The sequence below is a fragment of the Elephas maximus genome, chromosome 24 (assembly GCF_024166365.1).
Source record: "Elephas maximus indicus isolate mEleMax1 chromosome 24, mEleMax1 primary haplotype, whole genome shotgun sequence".
Lineage (NCBI taxonomy): Eukaryota > Metazoa > Chordata > Mammalia > Proboscidea > Elephantidae > Elephas > Elephas maximus.
Genome location: NC_064842.1, coordinates 935,178 through 960,073, shown reverse-complemented (window position 1 = coordinate 960,073; position 24,896 = coordinate 935,178). Strand labels below are relative to the sequence as shown.

Sequence of the window (24,896 nt, the reverse complement as noted above, 5' to 3'; positions counted from 1 at the left end):
TTTGAATAAGTTCCAAATCTGCATAGATTTCATGTATGCGTTAGAAGATCAAATGACAAAAATGCTAACACACACAACACAAGAAGACACGATCAGCATAAAAGGTACTTACGGATTCCAGTGTTCTTTGGAGATTTTGTACAAACTGCCAAACATAATTGGCAGGATTTTGTCGATGTTCTCCTCGATTAAACTGAGAATATATTCATTATTCCAGAAGTACAAAGCCCTCTCAGCGACCTACAAAGACATCAGAGACGTCAAAACCAAACGGCGACCTACAAAGACATTAGAGACGTCAAAACCAAACGGCGACCTACAAAGACGTTAGAGACGTCAAAACCAAGCAGCGAGCTACAAAGACGTTAGAGATGTCAAAACCAAACGGCGACCTACAAAGACATTAGAGATGTCAAAACCAAACGGCAACCTAAAAGACATTTAGACGTCAAAACCAAACGGCGACCTAAAAAGACATTTAGAGACGTCAAAACCAAAAGAAAGAACAGTATAAAATCAAAATGGTATCGCTGAAAACACACCTGAAAATGAGAGCTGGATACGCACTTCGATATCTGTTTAAAAAGCGGCTCTTCAATTTTTCTGAACTGTGTTGGCTCAATGACATCTAAGATTTCTTCAATTTCTCCTAAAAACATCACCTAGGTTGAAAAAATTTTCTATTAGGAACATAATGACAAAATAATATCCGATGTTAATACAGAAACCATACAAATGACATGGTTAATCTACAAATGACACAGTGAGCAAAAAGGTCTGGATGGCGTGTGCAGTTTAACGCGGTACACAGCGACCTGCCGGGTCTCCCGAGCCCTTACAGAAAGGCGGCTGCTCTGTTGCAGGGTCAGGAGAGCCAGTCCCAAAGAATCATGGCTTTTAGCCCTGGACTTGAAAAGAGAGCCTGGTAGAATCAAACTGCCAACCTTTTGGTTAGTGGCTGTAGCTCTTAACCACTACGCCACCAGGGTTTCCTCTAATAAAATACGCTACATTTAATGAACAAAGCCCACCTCTTTCTGACTGCATGTTTTTGGCCAAAATTTTAGCAATCCTCTGATCACCTGCAAAAAAGGAAAAGGTTAACATGAGTTACACAACGTAATTTTCAATTGCTGTGATTATATCAATATTCATTCTAAAGCAGATCAATATTATTTAATATTTAAGTGTATACCCAGACTTTCTGCTCAGCTTTAGATTTTTATTAGTTCAATAAAGAGGGCCTATTATGTACCAGATACTGTTCTAGATGGTACGGGCACAGTGATGAACAAGACAGATTAAGTCCCTCATTTCATGGACCTTACATTCTAATAAGTGAGCAATTAAAAATAAAATACAGTAATTTTAATAGTAATAAGTGCTATGAAGAAAAAGGAAAATATGATAGTAACTTCGTGGGGTCCTCACTACCAACTTGGTGGGGAGGTTATTTTAGAGAGCAACTTTTAGGGACAGGTAACTCCTGTTATTTAAACCATTATGAAACACAGAAAAAGCCAGAAAATTTCCCATTTCATAGCTAGAACAACCCTGATAACCAAAACGAAGCAAAACACAAGAAAGGGACCATGGATTTAAATGAACGTAGTTGCAAAAAACTGTACTAAACTGAATCCAACAGTCTATTTACAGAATGCTGCTCCAAGCCCAATTATAAGTTATTCCAGAAATGCCAGGATGGTTCAACTCGTATTTAGAGGTTAAAGGAAAAAACAAATCTATGTGATCATCTTAAAAGATTCTGGAGTCACCTGATATTTTTTATTTACTGTATGTTCTGATAAAAGTTTAGGAAGCTAGAACTAAGAATTTATCAGAAAACACCAGCAATGACCTTGCATAATGGTTTTACAAACAGGCTGTAAAGCCATCTGGGCCTGGTGCTTATGGGGAAATATATCTTTGACAGCCTTTTAAAGTTCATTTCAGAGTTATTAGTCTGGTCTGGTAATGACAAACAATCAAATTAAAACCGGGAAGAATACTGATCTGGTACCAACCCAGTAAGAAAATTTGCAAGAAATGCTTAAGACATGAAGAAAAGTAAAACTTTACTGAAGATCATGAAAGACTACAAACAGATGAAGTAATTTAATACTGTACACTTTCTCCTCTATTTAATCCATAAATTTAAGTTCAATCAAATACCAATTGAAGTATTTATTCTAAAAATCTACAAATGTACGCAAATAGCCAAGAACTTTTTTTTTTTTTGAAGGCAGGGAAGGCAGACCTCTAAGATGATCCCCCATGATCCCTGTCTCCTGGTATTGCCCCCTTGTGTCCCCAATCCCCTGCCCTTGAGTGTGAGCTGGTCTAGTGACTTGCTTCTAGCCAGGAGAATGTGATAAAAGTGACGGACTGCCTTCCATGAGCAGGTTACAAAAGATTGTGATTTCCATCTTGCTTGCAGACTTTGGAGCCTTGGTGGCACAGTGGTTAAGAGCCTGGCTGCCAACCAAAAGGTCAGCAGTTCAAATCCACCACCTGCTCCTTGGAAACCTTAGGGGGCAGTTCTACTCTGTCCTATAGGGTTGCTGTGAGTCAAAACTGACTCGAGAGCACTTAACAACAAGTGACAGACTTTACTGCCTTCTTGGCTTGCAAGCTTTGAGGAAGCAGCTACCATGTTGGACAGGCCCATGTAGACAAGGAACTGAGAGTGGTCTCCAGCCAACAGCCAGCTAGGAACTCAGGCTCTTATTCCAACAGCACTCGAGGAACTGAATCCAGCCAACAATCCTGTGAACCTGAACCTGGAAGCAGGTCCTTCACCACCCGAGCCATTATGTGAGACCCAAGCCCTAGCCAGCACTAGGGCTGCAGCCTTAGGAGAGCCTGTGGCAGAGGACCCAGCTAAGCTGTGCCCAGATTCCTGATGCACAGGAAGTACAAGATAATAAATGCTTATTATTTTAAGCCGGTAAGTTCTGTGGTAATTTGTTATGCAGTAATAGAAAACTAATACAGTTCTTCACCCTTATCACACACAAAAATCAATTTTGGATGGTACAGTGGGTTGAATGTTGACCACCCCCCGCCCCCACCAAATACGTCCATATCCTAATGTCCAGAACCTGTGAATGTGGTTCTCTTTGGAAAAAAGGTCTTTGCAGATGTAATGAAGTTACAGATTGAGAGGTGGGACATCCTCGCTTCTGTGGGTGGGCCCTGGACCCTGTGGCAAGTGTCCTCAAAGGGCCGCACAGAGGAGAGACAGAAGGCGGGTGGAAATGTGACCACGGAGGCAGCCACCGGAGTGACTTGGCCACATGCCAAGGACATCTGGAGCCGCAGAAGCTGGAAGACGCAAGGAAGAGAGTCTGCTCTAGAGCTTCCAGAGGGAGCACAGCCTTTCCAACACCTTCACTTAAGACTCCGGCCTCCAGAACTGTGAGAGAATAAATCTCTGCATTTTTATTAAGCCACTAAGTTTGTGGTTATTTGTTACGGCAGTGCTAACACACGGATACAGAGGAAATTAAGACTTAGAGGTTTAGGTTAGCAGCCTCAGCTCTTAAACACTGTGCCGCCAGCAGTTCAAATCCACCACCTGCTCCTTGGAAACCTTAGGGGGCAGTTCTACTCTGTCCTATAGGGTTGCTATGAGTCGAAACTGACTCGAGAGCACTTAACAACAAGCGACAGACTTTACTGCCTTCTTGGCTTGCAAGCTTTGAGGAAGCAGCTACCATGCTGGACAGGCCCATGTAGACAAGGAACTGAGAGTGGTCTCCAGCCAACAGCCAGCTAGGAACTCAGGCTCTTATTCCAACAGCACTCGAGGAACTGAATCCAGCCAACAACATTCTCTAGTAGCTATACTAGAGAATGTTTCTATAAACTCAGGGAGTAGAAAGATTTCTCTTAGCATGACATCAAGGCTAGAAGCCATAATGAATTTTACTACACTAAAAAAATATTTTATTCTGTAAGGCAAAGATTAAAAACAATATATTCAAAAGTTTAAAGAAAAACCTCAAGTGGAAAAAAATATTTGCAAACTATAAAAGGGGAAGGTTTAAAAGTAGGCAAATGACAAAGAAACAGAAATGATCAATAAGCATATAAAGGATGGCTCGGTCCCTGTAATAAAGAGCCAATGAAAATAAAACTCCACACCTCCTAGACTAGCAAAGACTTAAGAAGCTTAATATTCAGTACTGGCTAAGGTGAGGGAAACAGGCATTTTCACACTCTGGACTGGGATATTATTAAATTGTACAATCTTTGCGGAAGGCCACTTGGAATATGTTAAAATTTGTATGTATCCTTTGACCCAACAACACGGACTTTTTAAAATGTTTTTATTTTTAAAAGTTTACATACAGTTAAAATTATTTTTTCTATTTTTGGTGTACAGTTCTAAGAGTTTTTATAGGCGTGTGGATCTTTGTAACTACTACCACAGATGGTATAGAGTAATTCCTGCACTCCCCAAAATGGCCTCACCCAGCAGCATATTTTCAGCAGTGAGAAACTCTAACTCAAAAACGGAAGAAAACAAAAACAAACCCCAACTGCCGTCCAGTGGAGTCCTACTCATAGCAACCCCACAGGGCAGAGTAGAACTGCCCCACAGTTTCCATGGCTGTAAATCTTTACGGAAGCAGACTGCCACAGCTTTCTCCCATGGAGCGGGTGGTGGGTTCAAATCACCAACTTTTTGGTTAGCAGCAAAGCACTTTAACCACTATGCCACCAGGGCTCCTTCAAATAAGTGTCCATTAACAGAAAACCAAAAAACCAAACCTGTTGCCATCAAGTCAATTCCAACCCAAATCGGCCCTAGAGGATAGAGTAGAGCTGCCCCAGAGGGTTTCCAAGGAGCGGCTGGTGGATTTGAACTGTGGACCTTTTGGTATGCAGCCAAATCACTTACCCACTGCACCGCCAGGTTTCTTCCATTAACAGAGGATTGATTAAATACATTATAGTGATCTGTACAATGGAAATTAACGCTACCAGTGAAAAAACGAAGCCAACTGATATGGAAAGATAGCTGTGTTGTATTAAGAGGTGAAAAAACCTGGTCAACACTATCCTACTGTTTAACCTACACACGAATATATATGTGTAGAAAAAAATGTCTAGAAATATATGCACCAACTTATACGGCTATCTCTAGGTACAAGGTCACAGGGAACTTTCACACTGTGCTTTGTATGTTTTTGTACCGTGCAAATCAATTTAACACACATTACTTGTAAAAATAGAAAAAACAAAGCCATTTCCATTTTAGAAAATAATTTCAATGAAAGATTTAGATACACAGAGAGGAATGTAATAAATGAGCCAAAACTCCGACTTATTTATAATTTGTAGGAGGCTTAAAAAAAAAATTTTTTTTTTTTTTTGGATATAGATGCCAGGTGTTATGGACTGAACTGTGTCCCTCAAATATACTGAGTTGTAAGTGCTAACCCCTGTTGTGGTTATAATCCCATTTGGGAATGATTTTCTTTGTGATGTTAATGAGACAGTATTAGTGTAGGGTGTGTCTTAAATCAATCTCTTTAGATACAAAAGGAGCAGACTAAAGAGGCAGGGATGTAGGTAGATGCCAAACCACGTGAGGATCACCAAAGAACCAGAGCCTTTCCCCAAACCCAGCAGAGACGGAAAGCCTTTCTCTAGAGCTGGGGCCCTGAATCCCGCCTTCTAGCTTCCTAAACTGAGAAAACAAATTTCTGTTTGTTAAAGCCACCCACTTGCAGTATTTCTATTTAGCAGCACTAGGTAACTTAAGATACCAGGTTTCCAGAAAATGAGTACTAAGAATAAACCCAAATAATATGGCCATAATTTTGGTGTTAGAATAGCCCACAGTATAAACTGCAAGATCTCTTTATGAATTGAGAAAGATTTCCCTTTGTTAATCTGGGCTTTACCTTATTATCTCCTCATCCTGCTCCTATTTCTAGCATTTCAGCTCCCCGAAACCAGGTACCTGACCATCATCTCTCTTCCTGATCTTCCACTCTCTAAAAAGAAATCGTCTATCTTCCCTATCCACCTCAAATTTACTTAAGTAAAATTACATTTGTTTACTATTTACCAAGCATCGATCATGAATTATGGGTTTTCTTTTTCTGAATTCTCATGGGACTTAACATTGATTTAGGAAATAATATTGGAGTCATTATTCCCTGTCCTTGAGCGTGGAGAATGTGACCCAGCTGAAGCTGGGCTCACAAGGACACATCAACTGGGCCCTGGGACAAAGACAATCGATAGAAGAATCTTGAAAAGTATCTTTTAGGGAAACTTTCACATATACCAGAACACAAAAGACTTTCCACTCTTAGCTTTTTCTGTTAACAAGTAGTGAACAGAAATTTGCTGGACCAATGAAGACCCTCCTGACTGTTGTTACTGAAACCTGTACCAATGATTGTCGAGAGGGACAATTCAAAATGTAGGATCACAGTTTCTAGCTGATCTGTGAAAAGGTGAAGCTTTCAGTGGTTTTGCCTCTTCTGTAGTGTTAATATATACTGATGATTCTGTAACCTTCCTTGGACTCAGGCAGACGTGGCTGTGGCAGCGTGCTTGTCCGTTTTCCCACCTCTGTCTATTCTGTAATATTCTCTGGACTCGGGCAGATGTGGCTGTGGCAGCGTGCTTGTCCATTTTCCCATTCTTGTTTATTCTGTAATATTCTCTGGACTCGGGCAGATGTGGCTGTGGCAGCACGCTTGTCTGCTTCTCAACTTTGTCTTTTTGAATATATGCCAAATAAAACTTTCTTTTTGCTTTACTAAACTTGGTTATTTTTTACACTACAACAACATTGATTTGTACTAAGTTTTAATCTACTTTAGAGGTTTATGTGGTTTCACATATAAGTACTGGGCTTCTAACATCCCTGATTCGTCTTTTAAAATGGTTTTCAGTTGTTTTCCAGAAAGAACTGTGAGTCTAAAAGTCTAAAAATTCCCAAAATCAAGGAGTGGAAAATATCTTTTGTTTCTTTACACAAAGTTCAAGTCAAAGGAAGAATATTAAGCACATAATTTTTTCAAGCACTCCTAAGAACCTCAGAAGGTCCTTTATAGAAAATTTTATAATTTTAGTTCCTCAAACCCTTTGCTATTTGTTAAGATCTTAGCTTAACTATTTAGATTTAAAATGCCAAGAGTGTTCTATGCTTTTGTATTTTTCTACCCATTTCACCTTACCTCATCTTTTGTTATTCTTGAATCTTCAGTTAATTTTCATGACAATTAATTAACCTTTTACTCTTTCCTACATCTTCATTTTACAGGCAAATAAGCAGTAGCATTCAAAACTGAAATGGTGTGCTGACTCATCAACAACCTTTATTCCAAGGTTATCTAATCACCAAAGGCAAGGAAATGTTTTCAGCCCCTATCACGTGGTTTATCACTAACAAGAGGGAAAATCATACTCCCCCAAAAAAAACAAAAAACAAGGGAATAGTTTTGGGACCCTCACCGAAACCCACTGCCATCGAGTCCATTCCGACTCATAACGACCCTATATATAGGACAGAGTAGAGCTGCCCCATCAAGTTTCCAATGAACTCCTGGTGGATTCGAACTGCTGACCTTTTGGTTAGCAGCCGTCGCACTTAACCACTGCGCAACCAGGGTTTCCCGGACCGTCATGGTACACTTAAATTCTAGAAGATGAATGAACATTAAAAACATCACCAGCACCTACAATACCACGTATATAAAATGCCAAACTGTGGTCACCAGTGCCACACCGTACATCTCAACCACTGTGTAAACATTAACCTAAATCCGAGTTATTTATTCAAGACACAGAGCTTACGACAACGTCCTGCTTCTCCCAACCCAACTCTCTGGATGTAGATGAACCTCACATTTCTTCTTCATGATTTTAGCTCCAAGTACATTCCTACTACTGTTTGACTAGTCTAAAGGGCTATAAAGAAAGCTACGAGGTAGACGAAAAACACAGAAATCAATACAACACTTACTGGTTCTGTCAGGGTTGCATCTTTCTCCAGGAACTGCACCACGCAGTAGGCGAGCTGAAACGAAGAGAAGGTTTATAAATGTTACTGAGGAAAATCACATTCAGAGGCAGGATTTAAAAAGTTAGCCAACAAAAATGACTACCTCACTTTCACAAGTTTGTATTTTAACTTATTTCAAAATGTAAAAATGAATATACTCACAACTATGCAACTTTTTAACCTTTAAAGTAACTTCTAGTTCAAAAAAGAGAATGTTCTTTAGTACTAATTTTTGAATATAAAATTAACTGAAATAAGAATAAAGCTAACATTTTAGTTTTTCAGCATGTTTCTACATATATGTCTATGTGGAGAATACGGTATTACAGGTAGCCCCCGACTTAGGCATATCCGAGTTACGACAAACCGCACTTACAACCATTTTTACACACCTTGTTGTTAGTGATGTCTACTACACAGTGTTGTAGCACACAATGTGCTGACGTTATCACTTTCATGCCAACCCCCAGAGCCGAAAGATGATGGGATTTACGAAGATACTGGTAATAAAGGGCAATAACAATGAAGACTTCCAAAAAAAAAGAGGCATTCCACTTCAGTCAGGACTGACTTAGGATGGAGTCATCGGAGCGGAACCTCATCGTGAGATGGGGGCTACCTGTATTCTCTAAATGTCAGCAGAGGACACAGAAATCACTCTCTGACTAGATTATCAGAAACCCTGGTGCCTTAGCGGTTAAGAGCTACTAACGGCTGCTAACCAAAAGGCTGGCAGTTCAAATCCACCAGGCACTCCTAGAAACTATGGGGCAGTTCTACTCTGTCCTATAGGGTCGCTATATGACAGCAGCGGGTAACGAGGTTATCTGAACTGGAAGGAACAGTCTGCAGATATGTGGGATTTACTCAAAATCATATAGTTAATTAGGTCAGGCAGGACCTGAACTAGAAAGTAAGGGAATTTGATATTATCTTTAGTATATCTACACTTAAAGCATATTGACCTTATTTAATAATACTAAATATCACAATACTTTAATATTGATATAATAAAATATGTTTGGGGTAATTTACAAATTGCTTAATTATATTTAAAACTGTCATCTCAGTATTTCAGTCTTTGAAACAATATTAATTTTTTTTGAACTTTTTCTGAAACTTACCTGAGCATGAAACAAAGCTAACCCTTTTGCAGTGTGCATAGGAATGAGAACCTTCATTAGGAACTGTTTATGTTCTGCTTTCAGCGGCAGCGCAAAGCCATTGATAATACTGGAGGGAAAAAGGCAGGAGAAGGTTAGGTACCTATTACTTTCCTTCTGAAAGTTATTTTTCCCATGATCCACGTAAGAAACAGTGCTCTGCTCCAATCCTGGTGTTGCATGGCTAACTCATCTACGAGTAAACTACTTGAGAAAGAATTCATTTTGCAGTCTGTCCTCTAAGTCATTCAATGAAACCAAAAGGAAACTAGGACTGTCGATTAATGACCCACTAGGTTAAAAGCTTGGCTGCTAACCAAAAGGTCAGCAGTTCGAATCCAACAGCCACTCCCTGGAAACCCTATGGGGCAGTTCTACTCTGTCCTATAGGGTTGCTATGAATTGGAGTCAACTGGATGGCAACGGGATTTAGGTAATTTTTATCTTTGTTTTCCATAAAGCCTGTCACTTCGTTTATACCTTGTTGTCTTCATTTTTCCTTCCTAAAGCTGCAGGGGAGTCAACAACATGATATTGTCTTGTTAGAATTCTCAGTGTTTTCTGAAATACATTTTTAATTATGTTCTTATTTTGTTGAGGGTCTGAAATTAAGAAGTAGTTCTCTCCATAATCATTCTCTAAATATCATGTTGTTGTTGTTGTTTTGTGGGTGCCGTCGAGTCAGTTCCGACTCATAGTGGCCATATGTATAACGGAACGAAACACTGCCTGGTCCTAAGCCATTCTCACAGTCGTTGTTATGTTTGAGCCCACTGTTGTAGCCACTGTGTCAATCCACCTCGTTGAGAGTCTTCCTCTTTTCTGCTGACCCTGTACTCTGCCAAGCATGATGTCCTTCCTCCAGGGACTGATACCTCCTGACAACATGTCCAAAGTGTGTAAGATGCAGTCTCGCCATCCTTGCCTCCAAGGAGCATTCTGGCCGCACTTCTTCCAAGACAGATTTGTTTGTTGTTTTGCCAGTCCATGGTGTATTCAATATTCTTTGCCAACACCACAATTCAAAGGCGTCAACTCTTCTCCGGTCTTCCTTATTCATTATCCAGCTTTCACATGCATATGATGTGACTGAAAATACCATGGCTTGGGTCAGGAGCACCTTAGTCTTCAAGGTGACATGTTTGCTTTTCAGCACTTTAAAGATGTCCTTTGCAGCAGATTTGCCCACAGCAATGCATCATTTGATTTCTTGACTGCTGCTTCCATTGGAGCTGATTGTGGATCCAAGTAAAATGAAATCCTTGACAACTTCAGTCTTTTCTGTTTATCATGATGTTGCTCATTGGTCCAGTTGTGAGGATTTTTGTTTTCTTTACATTGAGGTGTAATCCATACTGAAGGCTGTGGTCTTTGATCTTCATCAGTAAGTGCTTCAACTCCTCTTCCACTTTAAGCAAGCAAGGCTGTGTCATCTGCATATTGCAGGTTGTTAATGAGTCTTCCACCAATCCTGATGCCCCGTTCTTCTTCATACAGTCCAGTTTCTCGGATTATTTGTTCAGCATACAGACTAAGTAAGTATGGTGAAAAGATACAGCCCTGATGCACACCGTTCCTAACTCTAAATATTACAGAGGAGACGAAAATCATCTTCTAAGCAGTAATAAGGAGGTGTAAAATTCTCTCAAGTTACTACTGTTATGTGGTGGATAAGGAAGGCAAAATATTCACATAAACAAAGACCAAAGACTTTAGATTCTTCTAAAAAGAACAGATGGATTAGGAGTGGTCTATCAACATTTGAACAAGAATTCTTGTAAAATTCATCAGAGACTCACTGCAGCTTATCTCATCTCTTCCCAATCAGATGCTACATTTCTGTGGGAGTCTGGCGGTTTGGTGAGACCAGCATAAAACATGCCACTGCTTCAGAAGCAGGAGTCTGTTCTGAAACAGATGTCTTGCATGGCAGTACTATAATATGCAGACCCTCTAAGAGCTATAATAAGAACTCAGTTGAGAAACTATGTCTTGTGTTCCATATTTAAGTCCTAAAATATAATTTCTCCAACCTCAGCTAAGATTTTAATACATAAAACTATCAATGTTAATTCTCAAGAAGAACAAAAAACTTGACCTACCTCCCTAATATTTCAAGGAGTTCAGCAACACCATTGAAATGTTCTGTTTCATATATAAACCTGAATTTAAAATAAAGATAGACGTAACAGGAATCAAACATCAAAAAATAAACTAGGAGAAAAAAAGACAGGTAAAGAAATCAATCCACGGAGCAACTAACTATAGGAACACACAAGCATGCTTTAGGTTTTCTTTGCAAACTATTTTTTCCCAAATCAGTTGCTTCATTACAAAAGAAGGTCTATTTCCTCTTTGAACCCATGTGCTACTGTTAAAACATGCTATTCGTTAAGATAACAGAATATTGTTTCACTTGGAATATTCTACTTTACTTAATAATTTATAAGAAAGATAGGTTTTCTCAAAGAAATCTTCTTCAAAATAGAAAATATCTACTCTTATAGTAAAACCCAAGAGACCAATACGTAATAAAGCCACTTTTTAAAATCAAAACTTCTCTAAACCTCAAGTTCAGGATCACCTGTAAAGCAGGGGTTATAGACTCAAGTGACTGCAGGACCAGAGAGGTCTCATAAACGGCTGAAGTGGACTAGGAGGGGTGACAGGGAGCTGGAGAAACACGCGCTTTTTATGGGAGGCAGCTATGACTCATCTCTAATTGCTACAATACCACCCTAGTTTTCCCGATCTTCAATTAAAACAAACAAAACAACCCTGAAATGTGGGTGTGAATGTGAAATCTCCTGATCTGAAGCAACTACTTAAAAGATTAACATTTATAAAGTAGTTGCAAGATAGGCCTCATGGAGGTGTAATCAAATGAAAGTACTTCCAAGAGCTATTGGTTAAAAAGCATTCACACACAATCTTAAAGGGAAAACTATTTTTAAAGTTATGGATAATAAAATATAATTTGATTTTACATGTATTCTTACTAAAAGAATTTTTTCTGATTTAAAAATCTAAAAATACAACACTACAAAGAGAAATTTACCTTTACCCAAATCATTCCACCTATTCTATTTTCTAATTTAACCAATAAACTGAAGATAATTTTTGCTATGTGAGACGCTACACCTTATAGTAGTGCCCACATTAGGATGAAAATAAACTGCTTAAAGGATGCTTAGTTGCTTCTTTAGAATGACAATATGCAAAACTCAAAGGCTGTGTTGATTCCATCTCTAGAAGGCAGTCCAAAATTAAAAAAAAAAATTTTCAAAGAAGTAGATAAGTAAATACATTCTGCTCTCTATAAATCTTTAAACATGACTGACAATGACATTACCTACTAATTGTCCTCATCACTACCATCCACTCAGATCAGTAATATATTACAAGTTTTTGAAAGTCAGAAACAATTAAGTGACATCTATTTTTAGTTTTATGAAGAAGGCTATAAACAACTCAAATACCATCAGTTAAATTTGCAGTTTTCATACATGGAGGGGAAAAAAAGAAAAACTGTGTATATGATCTCTTTACCTGAGGAAAATGTTGTTAATCTGTTTTCTGATGAATGCTCTTAATCCAAGAAATTTCCCGTAAATTCGATGCAGAACAGTCTTCAGGAAGTCACGTTCTCTGGGGTCTTCACTATCAAAAAGCTCCAGGAGCTTTAAAAAAAATCTGAGAAATTACTTTTAAAAAATAACCGAGCTAAAACTTCACTTTATTCTAATTCTGATCTTAAGATTACTCATGAAATCTTAAAAAAAAATTAAAAAGATTCTGCCTAATCAGATTGATTTTGTTCTTGCTAATTAATGAAGCTAAAGAAACCCTTAGGGAGTATTTCTTTTCACTTATTTCATTTCAAAAAATGATACAAATACAATAAATACAAGCATTTCAAATAGTGTCAACGTTTTTGCCTCGTCTTTTGATTTTAAAATTCTATCTGGCTCCTGACTGCTAATCACGGCTCAAAATTTCGCGCTGAAATCTAAGAGACTGTTAATGCTTTTTCATAGTAGACCAAAACAACAGCCAAAATCTTTAAACAAATGATGTTTTAAAAAAATCCTTAAACAAATGATGTTTTAAAAAATACAAATCCTTAAACAAATGATGTTTTAAAAAATACGTACCTGTAAATGTTTTAAAAAAATTTATAAAATCTGTTTTTTTTTTTAATGATTTTACACTAAAAAAAAAAACACGAGAGTCACCATACTAATAATAATAGCTCAAAAAACTAATTTTCAGTTTTTAGGATAAAATACTGGCAGACAGATGCCAATAGAGTAGAAATCGTACATGAAATAATGCCGAAATAAAAGATGAGACCACAGATTTTTATTTGGTCAGCTTAGCAAATGGCTGCAAAATTCCAAACAGCTCAAACTGCCCAAATTACTGCTCTCCTACAGCTACCTCCACTCTTCTGCAGAGGCTGGCTAAGCAGACCTTTCAAAACGTAAAGTACTACAGTCTTTTAATATGAAACATGAAGTTTTTCAAAAGGAAAAAATACAAAGTAATCTCTCCTTATAGAACAAAAATAGCTATGAAGACACCAGCCAAGTTTATGTTCTGCACTCTGGTGCTGCTAACTAAAGATGGAGAGCCTGGAACCTCCTCAGAAGTATGTATTCTGTTCTGTCTTGAATTGTTTCTAATTGTTTACATGTCCATCTCACCTACTAGAGTGGATATCTTTTAAGGGCGGTCATGACTTAGTTGCCATCGAGTTGATTCCATTCTGACTCATGGCAACCCCATGTGTGTCAGGGACAAAACATGCTCCATGCAGTTTCCAATGGGTGATTTTTCAGAAGCATATCATCACCACACGTTTTTTCCAAGGTGCCTCTGGGTGGAGTCGAACCCTCAACCTTTCAGTTAGCAGCCAAACATGTTAACTGCTTGTACCATCTTGGGACTCCAGTCATGACTTCAGTTGTATTTATTTATCCCTGAGTGGTGCAAACATTTTAGCACTCAACTACTAGCTGAAAGGTTGGCAGTTTAAACGCACCCAGACGCCTGTCTGGCGATCTGCTTCCAAAAGGCCACAGGCTTGAAAACCTTCCGGAGCAGCTCTGCGAGTTGGAACTGACTGGATGGCAATTTAACAACAACAAACAGGACCCTTGCTCACAGTTTGCATTCTTTGTTTGCCAGGTTGTTAAGGTACTTCATGAGGCTCCAGCAAAAAATATCCATGGAGTGTGAAATTTCTGTTGATGTATCTAACAAATTCAGTTCAAATTACTCTAATTAAAAATGGCTAAACTACTCAAGACACTCAAATTCAAGTTTCTATGTTGGGCTTATTTGGAAGATACGACTGCATTATCAATAAAAGGTGCCCTAAACTGCTACTGTCTTCACGTCTAATTCCAGAACATATAATTTAATAGAAGTTGATACTCTGAGGAAAAATACTAAACTAGACTAACAGTTGTTAGCAACAATTTTTTTTTTTTTTGCACTTGTAAGGAAAATTCATACCTCCAAGCCTGTTTCTTCACTGATAAAATGAGGAAGACTAGAACAGATTTTTTTCTTTTGAAAAAAAATTTTTTTAATTGTACTTTAGATGAAGGTTTACAGAGCAAATTAGTTTCTCATTAAACAATACACATATTGTTTTGTTACACTGGTTGCCAACGCCACGACATGTTAGCACTCTCCCTTCTCGATCTTGGGTTCCCTATTACCAGCTTTCCTGTCCCCTCCTGCCTTCTAGTCCTTGCCCCTGGGCTCAGGTGCCCATGTAGTCTCGTTTTGTTTTATGGGCCTGTCTAATCTTTGGCTGAAGGGTGAACCTCAGGAGTGACTTCAGTACTGAGTTAAAAGGGTGTCCAGGGCCATATTCTTGGGGGTTCTCTAATTTCTGTCAGACCAGTAAGTCTGGTATTTGTTTTGGTGAGTTAGAATTTTGTTCTACATTTTTCTCCAGCTCTGTCTGGGATCCTCTACTGTGACCCCTGTCAGAGCACTCAGTGGTGGCAGCTGGGCACCATCTAGTTGTGCTGGACTCAGTCTGGTGGAGGCCATGATGCATGTGGTCCATTAGTCCTTTGGACTCATCTTTTCCCTTGTGTCTCTGGTTTTCTTCGTTCTCCTTTGCTCCAGACGGGGTGAGACCAGTGGGGTATCTTAGATGGCTGTTCATTAGCTTTAAGACCCTAGATGCTACTCAACACAGTGGGCTGTAGAACATTTTCTTTGTGAACTGTGTTATGCCAACTGAGCTACATGTCACAAGCTTTTGAGACCCAGACACTACTCACCAAAGTAGGATGTAGGACATTTTCTTTATAAACATGTTCTGCCAACAGAGCTGGAAGTCCCCGACTAGAACAGGCTTTTGTTTTTGAGAAGGTTTTTTACTACCATGTTCAGAGGGTCTAGTTTGGATCCTGACCGTGCCACCTGCTAGCTGTGAGCACACCGATACGGTTGAGTTGCTGATATACATAAAGGCCTGTGAGGGCAGCATCTGGCACATAAAAACACTAAATTTTAGCTTCTTCCTTTCTTCTGAAATTCTATGATTTGAAGATAAAGTGGAATTACGCAATTCTGTTGTTCTCTTGAAATTATGAAAGTCCCAATATACACCTTTAAAATTTCTAAGTTTCTAAATTCTGTCCTTCTAAGTCTTAAAACTTACCACACAAATAATTTCAAGAAGCAGAACTGAGAATTACCATATGTACTAGCTGCTGCATCAGCATACCAACAACACCGTCGATAGGTGATGTGTGAAAGCAATAAGCTGCTAAAAATAAATGACTAGCCTTGGCTTCTCAGATAATTCGGGCATTTGGAGTAAAAAAACCTCAGATAACTCGGGCATTTGAAGTAGAAGATGGAAAATGGGTCCTACTCTACCAGATTTCTCTTTGCTCCCCTAAAAACCTACTGAATAATCCAGTAGCCTCAGTACTCCAACTTCCTGACTGAGAAAGCCCTGAGGCACCTGTCCCCTCAGCCTATTATCACAACCACAATTGAATACAGCATCACTAGGCCTCCTAGGAAACCCTGGTGCCATAGTAGTTAAGTGCTACTGCCGCAAACCAAAAGGTTGGCAGTTTGAATCCACCAGGTGCTCCTTGGAAACTCTTGTCAGGCAGTTCTACCCTGTCCTATAGGGTCACTGTGAGTTGGAATCAACTAGACGGCAATGGGTTTTGGCCTCCTTAGTATACCCATACAAGAGCTACAGAAGGCGGTAAGTGTGCATTCACTTCGGTTACCAAAGTAACGTAACACCGTTTAATTTTTTTTCCATGGTTGACGTGCTTTATACTGTTAACACACACTTTATATAGTTTATGAAGAGCTACTCGGCAGCTGAAGGACATACCTTAATATTCTTCATTTATCAATACATTTACAGCAACTAGTCAGAATACTTTATATGAGGCTGGAGGTATTTACAAACGACTGAAAGTGAATCCTAAATATGTGGAGCTCATGCCCTGTTGAATCTCCGTCATAGCAGATACAGAGCAGGGCTGAAGGGTGGGAGAGGTCCTTGCAATGATGTTCATCCTGGCCTCAGCACTGGGCTTACACAGGGTCCCTGTGAATCAGAATCCACTGGATGGCAATGGCTTTGGGCTTTTTTTGTTTTTACCCACCTTCTACCTTCCTTTAAAATAGTGATAACGCTACGAGAGGAGAGCATCAAAACCCTAAAGAGGTCTACATACTGATAAGTTATCTCAAAAAAGAGAAAACGGGTCTAGAAGGGTTTGGTCTACTTCATGATTTTGTCCAGGGCCAGCCAACTCCACGTTTGTTTAATTCTACCTCCTTTTCCTGTTAAAGATTCCATTTTCTGTGTGGGTTAGAGACTGGGTGGCTGGGATGCCTAAGGTGGCAAAGGGAAAGAGAAGATAAATGCTGCTTAACGACAGGAAAGCTCAAAGCCTGACAGCGCTTCCACTTCCTGCTCCCTCTCTGTCACTTGTGTCAACAATGCTTACATCAAGTTCAAAGACTTAACTTTTTTCTTAGTTTTGTGCTTAGATTAACTGATCATACTAAATTTTCTCAGTCTGATTCTGCAGAAAGGCTTGTTTTTCTGTCTTTATCAGATAATTATGACAATTTGGGACTTAATCTGATTGACTTTATTAGATGCTTACCCTTGATTAAAAATACTCTTGTATTCTCAAACTACTTCACTCTCATCCTAAGGGGCAAGAATACTAAGTGCTGTCAAGTGGAAATAAACAATTAAATTTTCTGGAAGACTTTAAACTGCTCTAATCCTAAGTTAACACATGACTGCTAACTGACGATATAAGAAAACTGAAAACGTAAGAGCTCCTTACCTGCTGTACAAATTTCTGATCAATGTATCGCTTGGCAATGCTGGGCTGGAAATCAGGGCTCTCCAGAAATCTCAAGAAGAATTCATACACCAGCTAAGAGAGAAAAGTCCAACGAAAACTAAGATAATGCCTGAAAATCCTGCCCTAAGGGGTCACTTCATGTAAGAATGCATCTCCCAAAGTGTCAACAGCAGGGAGATTTTGGATCTCATTATAAAATGTGATCAGTTGATTAAGTTTTTTAAAATACAGGTTTTGTTTTGTTTTTTATTAAACTAAATATATAATCACAATTCCAACAACTCCTAAGCTGGTAAATTTCTGGATTTCTTACTTTGCATCACCTGTTGAAAATGTTAAACTACAGGAACTAGGAAATAATTATGATGCCTGTAACATATTTAATTAAGAAGACTGCACAGCAGCCCACGCTCACTGGGGTATGTTCCTTCTCCTGTGAAATACTAACCTATCTCAACTTAAATCCAGGGTCAAAAGCCCCAGATAAAAGTAAACTGGGTTGTAAGGAGCAGTGTATCAATTACAAAATAAATTTAAAAACTTCAAGTCTTTCTATAAAACTAAAGTTAAAAACAATCAAAACCACCTGCGGTATCCACACTTGGGAAATAATAAGCCAAGTTATCAACGGGCTAGGGAAGAACGCTGTGTAGCACAGCAGATGAAACTACAAGTCACAGCAGGCCTTCCACTTAAAGAGTGCTGAGCGGCATAGGAGTAACAAATGTTCACTTGCTGCCCCAGATCAGGGTGTCTGCTTCAACCTGGAACACACCACATCCTTCAAGGAGGAGGGCAGAATAAAGTTTAAAATTATAACATAGTCAAGCCCCAAATATGCCTTTACTAGCTATTAAACAACATACCGACCTGGTTCCCTAAAAATTAAAAAGGAGGATTAGATCTCAAAGTAAAAAGTCATTTAATAAATATTTAGGTAGCCAGTTGGACTAGAAAAAAAAAAAAAAAAGGTATATAAAAAGAGATACACATACAAAAAAAGGTTGCTACATTAAATTCAGAGACCTCACAGCATACAACATTACCAGGTCTGGGCTCTGTCATTCACCACAGAACAACAAATTTTTACCACTATGAGTTTAATAATATTTTAAAGCTAACAAAATTTTTGGGATCTGAGTAAATGCTGTTTTCTTTGATGCATCTTTACCCAACCACATGAAAGGAATAATTCTTAGCTTACCTAACTTTTTACACTTACTATGAATTAAGAGACTATAACAAAAAACAAAGAGGAGGTTGGTGTCCAATTAAGTTTTTATTCATAGATAATTTCCTTAATCAACAATATAAATAATTTTGCTTTGGGGACACATATGTGACACAGACACAAAATGATCACAGCTGCTCAGAAAAGTGAGCATGGTCTCACGGTGGGTTACACAGTTTCACGGACAGCACAGCTTAGTGCTTATTTTCACGTCCAATGCTGCGCTACATACAGTGTGAACAGATACAAGTCACTGTATAGCCCAGAAACTCATCCACTAGTTACAGAGGTAAGACAAAACCAAAAACATATCAGATGGTATGTGTACCCAAGGAACGACAACTGCTCTCCATTCTCCCAGAGCAGTGGGGAAGGAGAGTCAAGAATCAGAGGAAGAGCTGGAACGCACGTCTCTCTGAGTTATCCAGAGCTGCTATAACAGAAATACCACAAGTGGGTGGCTTTAACAAGCAGAAATTTATTCTCTCACAGTTTGGGAGGCTAGAAGCCCAAATTCAGGGTGCCAGCTCTAGGGGGAAGGCTATCTCTCTCTGTTGGCTCTGGAGGAAGGTCGTTGTCTCTTCTGAGCTTCTGCTCCTGGGTAATCTTCACGTGGCTTGCTATCTCTCTTTTCCCCCATCTCTGTTCTGCTCACTTGTTTAATCTCTTCTTTATCTCAAAAGACCCTGACTCAAGATACACCCTATATTAATCCAGTCTCATTAACGTAACAAAGACAACCCATTCCCAAATAGGATTATAACGACAGGCAAGGAGGTTAGGATTTACAACACATTTTGGGGGAACACAATTCAATCCCTAAGGGTCTAATTACCTCTATGATGAACTGCCTCTTTTGCCACGAGACCAGGAGAACTGGATGGTGCCTGGCACCATTACTGAACATTCTGATCAAAGAGTCTATAGAAGAATCCTGATTAAAAGGGGAGAAATCTATAAAACAATTTCAAATTCTCATGGAATCTACCTTCTGAAGCCAGTGAAGCAGGATGACCCCCTGAAACTACTGCCCTGTGCCTGAGGTAATCGCTAAGCCTTAAACCAAAACTATCCCCTGAAGTCATCTTTAAACCAAATAATAGGTTTTTGCTTAATCAGTAAAGAATCTTTGCCTTGAACATTGCACTTCTTAAAAAAATTAATATGTGATCAAATTGACAATGGTAACTTGAAAGGTTACGTTTACTTAAGAAGTTTAGGGAGGTTATAAACTTTCACCGAAAATACAATAAAAAATTATACGTGTGTGTGTGTAAAAGAAAGAAAAGAAGTTCAGGTGGCAGTGAGTTAATGTTAATTGTAATGTAGAAAAGGATAACAAGAATTATTGCACAACTTAGAGAGTGTAATCAATGTCACTGAATTATACACGGAGAAGTTGCTGAATTGGTGCACGTTTCCCTGCGTGTATCTCTGCCATACAATAAAGAACAGACATCTTCAGCAATGGATTCAGTTCACTAATAAAATGGGCAAACCTCACATATGTTCAGCGCATAGTTGGCTCTCTACTTATGCTCACCAAGAAATATCCTAAAAAGACGAAAGACAACTAAAAAGTGTGGGGTATGGAGGGTAACTTCACCATTCTTCTCATTAATTACTGACCACACCTTTCCTAAACCAAAACCTGCTGCCGTCGAGTCGATTCTGACTCACAGCGACCCTATAGGACAGAGTAGAACTGCCTGATAGTTTCTAAGGAGTGCCTGGTGGATTCGAACTGCTGACTTCTTGGTTAGCAGCCACAGCACTTAGCCACTACACCACCAGGGTTTCCCACTTTTCCTAAGGTACTTAAAATCTGGTCGTGACCACTAAGAAGCCTTCAGAGAAGGTACAACAGAGAGAAGCACGGATCATTGAAGCATCTGAAAATAAGACTTATACAAAAAGCTAAAAGAAAGAGATCACATGTGAATTAACATATGCAGAACTGAGGGTGGTATTACACTAAGTGCCTAAAACACTGCCCAGAACACAGACAAAATCTCAGTTCTATCAGCATCTGTTTTTTCTTTGTAAACCTTTAAAAACAGAACAAATTCTACGTGAACCCTGTATAGTTTAAATATGGTCAGCCTAGCTTTTTTCCCTTCCTGCTCTTTTATAAGAATTAAAAATATAATAATATTTACAATTAAAAGGGCAAAGTAATAAAAACGTTCCTTATCCTTATATAAAGATAAAAGCAGTTCCCTTTTATTTCTGGGCCTGCGCTGTCAGTGCAGGAGGCTACGGCCTCTGGTGTTTTAGATTTTTAGCACATGCAAATATTTAAAAATATGGTATCTGGTCAAGAGCTATTTGAACGTGAATGTGTACACTGTCCAATATGTATGTCCCTAGTCTCAATTTCTAATTACATGGATCACAAAGAAGAGCATTCAATTCCCTAAAACACATACTGTTCCTAAAAGGGTCTACGTTCTAGTCAGTACTCTACATAATTAAATTTTGATTATCTGTGTGCCACTAAAGAAAATAATTAAGAAAAGAAAGTGAAAACACCATACAATCTGCCTGTATTCCAGGCTAGTATGGCACCCAAAACTCTAATTATCTTTAAAAAAAAAAAAAAGAGCCTGTTGTCATTGAGTCAATCCTAACTCACAGCAACGCTATAGGATAGAGTAGAACTGACCCAGAAGGTTTCCAAGGAGCGGCTATGGTGGATTTGAACTGATGACCTTTTGGTTAGCAGCTGAGCTCTTAACCACTGCACCCTCAGGGCTCTGCTGGTACCCAATAAACATAAAGCAATAATACTTTGGAAAGAAAAAGAATAGCTTATCATTGTAACACACTGATAATGGCCATGTTGTTGTTGGTGCCATTGAGTTATTTTTCGACACAGAGTGACCCCACGTGACAGAGTAAAACTGCCCTATAGGGTTTTCTTGGCCGTAATCTTTACAGAGCAGGCTGCCAGTCTTTCTCCCACAGAGCCGCTGGGTGGGCTCGAAATGCCAACCGTTCGGTTAACAGCTTCTTAAGAGTTACCACAGAGTGCTGTAATTAGTAAATTAAAAGTATAACCAATCTCCTAGTACTGAAATGGCCCTTCTTTTGTTCTTTTCCTCTATGTCTCTTTAGGATATTCCATTGCTCATTAGTATTTCTATTACACTATAAAGAGAGGTTAAAAAAAAAAAAAAAAAAGGTAAACTGCAAATAAGCACATTTTTAGAAAATTCCAGAAAAGCGATGGTAACAAAAATTTAAGAGGTCTTGAAATAATCTATGATTGTTCCCCTCATTAACAATTAAATTTAATATATTTTCCACCCTATCAAATAAATTTTTAACATCGAAGATCTAATAAACTAAATGTAAACTTTTAGGACAAAACAAAAAAATTCCAGGTGAACTGATACAAAGCAGATTCATAACAGGAAAAGAAACTTTCATTGAACAAATTTCTTCAGTGCTACAATTCCCTAAAATCTCATCTATCAGAGCTGCTTTTATAATTCTACTCTAGAAACTGAAGATGGTAATTAAATAGTAACACAATCTAGTACACTGAATAATTCTAAACCAGCTCTCTAGGTACAGTATTTAGTAGTGTCTGGTGTTCTCTAGGGAACCCTGGCTGCTAACCAACCAGCCAAAAGGTCAGCAGTTCAAATCCACCAGGTGCTCCTTGGAAATACTAGGGGGCCATTCTACTCTGTCCTGCAGGGTTGCTATGAGTCGGAATTGACTTGACGGCAACGGGTTTGGTTTTTGAGCCTGGGTGGTGCAGTGCTTAAGTGCTGCAGCTGCTAACCAAAAGGTCAGCAGTTTGAATCCACCAGCTGCTCCTTGGAAACCCTGTGGGGCAGTTCTACTCTCGTATAAAAGGCGCCACTGAGTCAGAATTGACTCAACAGGAATAGGTTTGGTTTTTGGTTTGGTGTCCCTAGAGGAGCCCTGGTGGCACAGTGGTTAAAGCACTCTGCTGCTAACTGAAAGATTGGCAGTTTGAACCCACCAATTGCTCTGCGGAGAAAGATGTGGCAGTCTGCTTCTGTAAAGGTTATGGCCCTGGAAACCCTATGCGGCAGTTCTAATCTGTCCTATAGGTTCACTATGAGACAGAATCAACTTGACTGCAGTGGGTTTTTTGGGGGGTTGGGTGTCCCTAGAGGAGTCCCTGGGTGGTACAAATGGTTAAGCACTCTACCACTAACTGAAAAGGCTGGTGGTTAGAATCTACCCAGAGGTGCCCTCAAAGAGGAACCTGGAGATCTAGCTTTGAAAGAAAACCCTATTAGAGCACAGCTTTACCCTGACACACACATGGGGTCACCACAAGTCAGAATCAACTCAATGGCAACTGCTTGGGCTTTTTGGAGGCTGGTGTCCCTAGACCATTTGACTGCCAAATTTAAAAACTGTAAACCAAATTTTAGTTACTGGAATGATTTTTAACATCAACATATTAAGCGGAGCCTCAATCAGGGGACTGTTGTTGGGTGCTGTCAAGTCGGTTCCCACTCACAGCGACCCTATGTACAACAAAATTAAACATTGCCCAGTCCTGCACCATCCTCACAATCAGTGCCATGTTTGAGCCCACTGTAGCAGTCACTGTGTCAGTTCAGCTCACTGAGGGTCTTCCTCTTTCTCACTGACCCTCTACTTTATCAAGCATGATGTCCTTCTCCAGGGACGGATCCCTTCTGACAACATGTCCAAAGTATGTGAGACATAGTCTCACCATCCTTGCTTCTAAGGAGCATTCTAGTTGTACTTCTTCCAAGACACATTTCTTCATTCTTTTAGCAGTCCACGGTATATTCAATATTCTTCGCCAACACCACAATTCAAAGGCGTTGATTCTTCTTCGGTCTTCTTTATTCATTGTCCAGCTTTCACAACCTTATGAGGCTACTGGAAACACCATGGCTTAGGTAAGGTACACCTTAGTCTTCAAGGTGACATCTTTGCTTTTCAACACTTTAGTCTTTTGCAACAGATTTTCCCAATGCAATGCATCTTTTGACTTGACTGTTGCTTCCACAGGTGTTTATTGTAGATCCAGATAAAATGAAATCCTTGACAACTTCAATCTTTTCTTCATTTATCATGATGATGCTTACTGATCCCCTTGTGAGGATTTTTATTTTCTTTATGTTGAGGTGTAATCCATACTGTTAGTGTTTCAAGTCCTCTTCACTTTAAGCAAGCAAAGGTGGTGTCATCTGCATAACAAGGCAGTTAACGAGTCTTCCTCCAATCCTGATGCCCCGTTCTTCTTCATATAGTCCAGCTTCTCAGATTATCTGCTCAGCATACAGACTAAGTATGGTGAAAGGACACAGCCCTGACACACACCTTTCCTGACTTTAAACCACACAGTATCCCCTTGTTCTATCCGAACAACTGCCTCTTGATCTATGTACAGGTTCCCCATGAGCACAATTAAGTGTTCTGGAATTCCCATTCTTCAGAGTGTTATCCATAATTTGTTATGATCCACATAGTCAAATGCCTTTGCATGGTCAATAAAACACAGGTAAGCATCTTTCTGGTATTCTCTGCTTTCAGCCAGGATCCATCTGGCATCAGCAATGATATCCCTGGTTCCTCTTCTGAATCCGGCTGGAGTTTCTGGCAGTTCTCTGTTGATACACTGCTGCAGCCACTCTTGAATGATCCTCAGCAGAATTTTACTTGTGTGTGATATTAATGATATTGCTCAATAATCCCCACATTCGGTTCGATCACCTTTCTTGGGAATAGACATAAATATAGATCTCTTCCAGTCACCTAGCCAGGTATGTGTGTTCCAAATTTCTTGGCAGAGACAAGTGAGTATCACCAGAGCTACATCCGTTTGTTTAAATATCTCAGTTTTTATTCTGCCTTGTTTTTCGCCAGTGCCTTCAGTGCAGTGTGGACCTCTTCCTTCAGCACCATTGGTTCCTGATCATATGCTACTTCCTGAAATGGTTGAATGCTGTCCAATTCTTCTTGGTATAGTGACTCTGTGTATTCCTTCCACGTTCTTTTGATGCTTCCTGTGTCGTTTAATATTTTCCCCGTAGAATCCTTCAGTATCGTAACTTGTCGCTTCA

The 24,896-nt window shown here is 39.3% G+C and overlaps 1 protein-coding gene across 3 annotated transcripts in view; it reads right to left on the bottom strand.

Moving 5' to 3' along the window:
* PPP2R5A (protein phosphatase 2 regulatory subunit B'alpha) overlaps positions 1–24,896 on the bottom strand; it is a 97,748-nt gene that overhangs the window by 3,721 nt on the left and 69,131 nt on the right. For 2 of the 3 annotated variants that reach the window (XM_049868591.1, XM_049868593.1), the window contains 8 exons: positions 17,559–17,651; positions 12,745–12,875; positions 11,298–11,357; positions 9,157–9,265; positions 7,994–8,047; positions 1,032–1,082; positions 543–662; positions 113–240 (listed from right to left, as the gene is read on the bottom strand). In XM_049868591.1, the coding sequence (XP_049724548.1) occupies positions 113–240; positions 543–662; positions 1,032–1,082; positions 7,994–8,047; positions 9,157–9,265; positions 11,298–11,357; positions 12,745–12,875; positions 17,559–17,651 (746 nt within the window). The remainder of the gene's footprint in view (positions 1–112; positions 241–542; positions 663–1,031; positions 1,083–7,993; positions 8,048–9,156; positions 9,266–11,297; positions 11,358–12,744; positions 12,876–17,558; positions 17,652–24,896) is intronic. The other variant, XM_049868592.1, reaches the window with a different exon arrangement.